At 54.7% G+C, this 2,952-nt stretch overlaps 1 protein-coding gene across 1 annotated transcript; it reads left to right on the forward strand.

The window, feature by feature from the left end:
* Positions 1-2,158: 2,158 nt before the first annotated feature.
* Positions 2,159-2,940, forward strand: SPRG_17973 (hypothetical protein; the record flags this gene model as incomplete). The annotated part of the gene is made up of 2 exons (XM_012357392.1): positions 2,159-2,435; positions 2,486-2,940. Coding segments are annotated over 2 exons (732 nt in total), but the record flags the coding sequence as incomplete, so codon positions are not given.
* Between the last annotated feature and the right edge of the window lie 12 nt (positions 2,941-2,952).

Genomic DNA, 2,952 nt, shown 5'->3' on the forward strand with positions numbered 1-2,952 from the left:
ACCTCGGCCCCGGCTTGCATAGGCCAGAATGGAAATAGCGCTCGTTTGTGGGCTTGCACTTCGAACTTCGAGGACACTCCCTGCATTTCAGGGCCCGCCACGTGTCGTCGGGTCGTTTGGATGCAACGGCGTCAAGTATTTAATATCGAAATTGGTATGCACAGTGGTGACAGAGCCCCATAAAACAATACGTAGGAGCGAGATGGGAAGGAGTTGCCCATCTTGCCACGTCTGAAACGCGACCGTTGGCGACTACACGTGGCACATGCCACCTCGTATATTCCAATGTCGTAGCTTCGAACTTCGTTCAGACACGCAACGGCGCCATGTCGAGAGCAGTTTGACGAAACAAGGAAGAGCCTACGGAATAGTTCAACTGAAATAAATCGCTTAATAGGACCCAGGCTGACATTTCAAGACCGCGGGCAAGACCAGGGAATGGCTTGAACGCAAGTCCATCATCACAAAAGCTCGCCCAAGCGCTACAACTCGGCGCAGCAAGAGATGTTTTCGCCAAGTGCTCTGCACCGTTGGGAGTGACATACACGGCAATTCGACGCCTGTTCCCTCCATTCCTAACTTGCTGCACCCCAAGAAGTTTTTTGGATAGCGCCTGGTGGGATAGTTCGTTGGGATCGCATGCCCAAAATCCTATCAATGGCCGCCAACTCCACTAGGATCGTAGAGTCGACAGTGTGCCTTGCCGTCCATGCTTGTATTCGAACCGACGCCCTACTTAACTGCTCCAATACTTGCGCCGATACCTTCCTTGCTCCCTACCGATACATGCATGACTTGAAAGCTACGATTGATTCGGTCGACTTGCCCAGCGAAATCTAGAGCGTTTTTCGCGCATTTTCATTGGCCAGCAATTCCAGTTGTAGCCAATCACATCGTTGTGGTGGGATTGTAGCCATTCACACTCGTCCATGTGGCCACACGACGCACCGCTCTCGTTGTCAGCGCGCTGGGCTCAGCTCCAAGCGCTCCTACCAACCGACGGCCAGGTTCCTCTAGGCGCCTTTGTCGATGACATTGTGTCTGCGATGCGTGAGCTGCGGCGTGAAACGCATGACTCCGAGCTGCCGACCAAGATCGCCACGCTCACCGTCGGTGGCACGTGTTTTGCGCGTGAGAACCTTGTGCCTACTTGCATGCGATGCTGCAGTGACCCGCCAACGAGAGACTCGTGTTGCTTGTCTCTAATCCTCGACCAGGCGAGTTTTTTTAACGTCGAGCCAAGATTGTTTTGGCCCATCATGACGTACGGTACCTTCGGACTGGAAAACTGTTGTGTGATAAGAATTACATAGCTCTGTAGTGGACCGATGACGTGGCAGCATGAGTACGCAAAATCAAGCTTGGCACCGAGAAGGCACGCAACGCAAGCGTGGTAGTGCGGTGGTTCGTTGCTGGCAGTTTGCGCAACGCGTCTGTGGGAAAGCCCGATCGTACCAGCACTCTACGGCTACTTAGTCTGAGCTCCTAGTCTGGCGTTCCTCGTCGTCATGTGCGTACCCTGTCGGTGCTCAAGCACGCTCAAGTGCGGTGCCCAGAGACGTCAAAAAGTAGTTGCCGACCTTTGGTTTGTCGTCACTGCGCTTCAAGCGCGCGTGGCCGAGTGCTGCATACTCTTCTTGTGAAGGAGGGCTTTCAAAACCATCCTACCGCTGATCCTACCGCACATTTTATCTACATGGGCGCACGATCTGGGCACCGCGTTTCTTCTACAATTATAATAAAAAATGGTCTTCCTAGATGCGAGTCAAAAGAACAGGGTCCTCAAATCATCCGAGTCAGATCAGTTCTTGGATGTGCTTGCCCAGATTGTGCGCATACAAATTTGACATTAGTAAATAGTATGGTTTTGAAAGCCTTCCGTTATTGGACCACTTTCCTGTATCGTACCCAAGGTGTAGCGAATGGGCCAGAGACAGCCAGAGAAACCTTCTGACGCCTCGCCCGAATCAAGGGTACATTTAATGTACCGTATGTAATAAGGCGGGAGTGCTGCATTGCGGCGCCCCAGATGCTCGTCCAGGAGGATACTGCTGCTAAGATTTTCTCCCTCTCCTTTTCTATGCAGCAGGTCATAACTAAAGAACCCCGAGCTATCGCCAAGCGTTGTCCACTTTTCTTTTTTTACGGACCCTGGCAAATGGCGTTCTTAACGTCGACGGCAAGCGATGCGTTCGAGGCGCGCTGGGCCGAGCTACGAACGCTCCTGTCGCCAGAGGTGCAAGGTCCGTTCGACGCTTTTGTCACCGACATCGTCTCTGCCCTTCGCGACACCCAGCGCTCGAGGGTCGCCGCACCGACCGAGATCGTCACGCTCAACGTCGGTGGCACACGCTTTGCAACATTGCGCGAGACCCTTTTGCGGTTTGAAGACGGCTACTTCCACGCGTTGCTCCAATGGCCGCCCAACGACAATGGTACTAGTACTATTGTTGGCCTCGATTGCACGCACCAAATGGTGGGTTAGGCGAATACTTTCTGGACTTTGACCCGGCCTTGTTTGCGCCCATCATGACGTACCTTCGCAGCGGCCACCTGCCTCTCGATCACATTCCTGGCGACGCGCAAGCGGACTTTTACAAGCTCTTCGACTTTCTCCAGTTGCCGCCCTTGGCCGCGTGGGATGCCGCCCACTGCCACGACGACATTTTATTGAGTGCGGGCGACGCGGTCATGGGCAAGCAGCGAGGATCCAACGCGTTTGTGGGCGCCGTCGCGGTCACGCCGCTGCGACGTTTTTGCGTTTCGGCCAAAACAGCGTCGTCGTTCGAGGTCGGCTACTGCCCCCGCGAAGCGTCGCGCGAGGAAGGCACCACTGTCCATGGGTACGTCCTCTCGATCGAGATTCACAGCGCTGGCGAGATCCACGCCGTGCTCAAGGCCTACCCTGCGAAATCCCCCAAGCCGCTGCCACCGGTGGTGGTTCCGCCCTTC

The sequence above is a fragment of the Saprolegnia parasitica genome (genome assembly GCF_000151545.1).
Source record: "Saprolegnia parasitica CBS 223.65 unplaced genomic scaffold supercont2.890, whole genome shotgun sequence".
NCBI classification, from domain to species: Eukaryota; Oomycota; class Saprolegniomycetes; order Saprolegniales; family Saprolegniaceae; genus Saprolegnia; species Saprolegnia parasitica.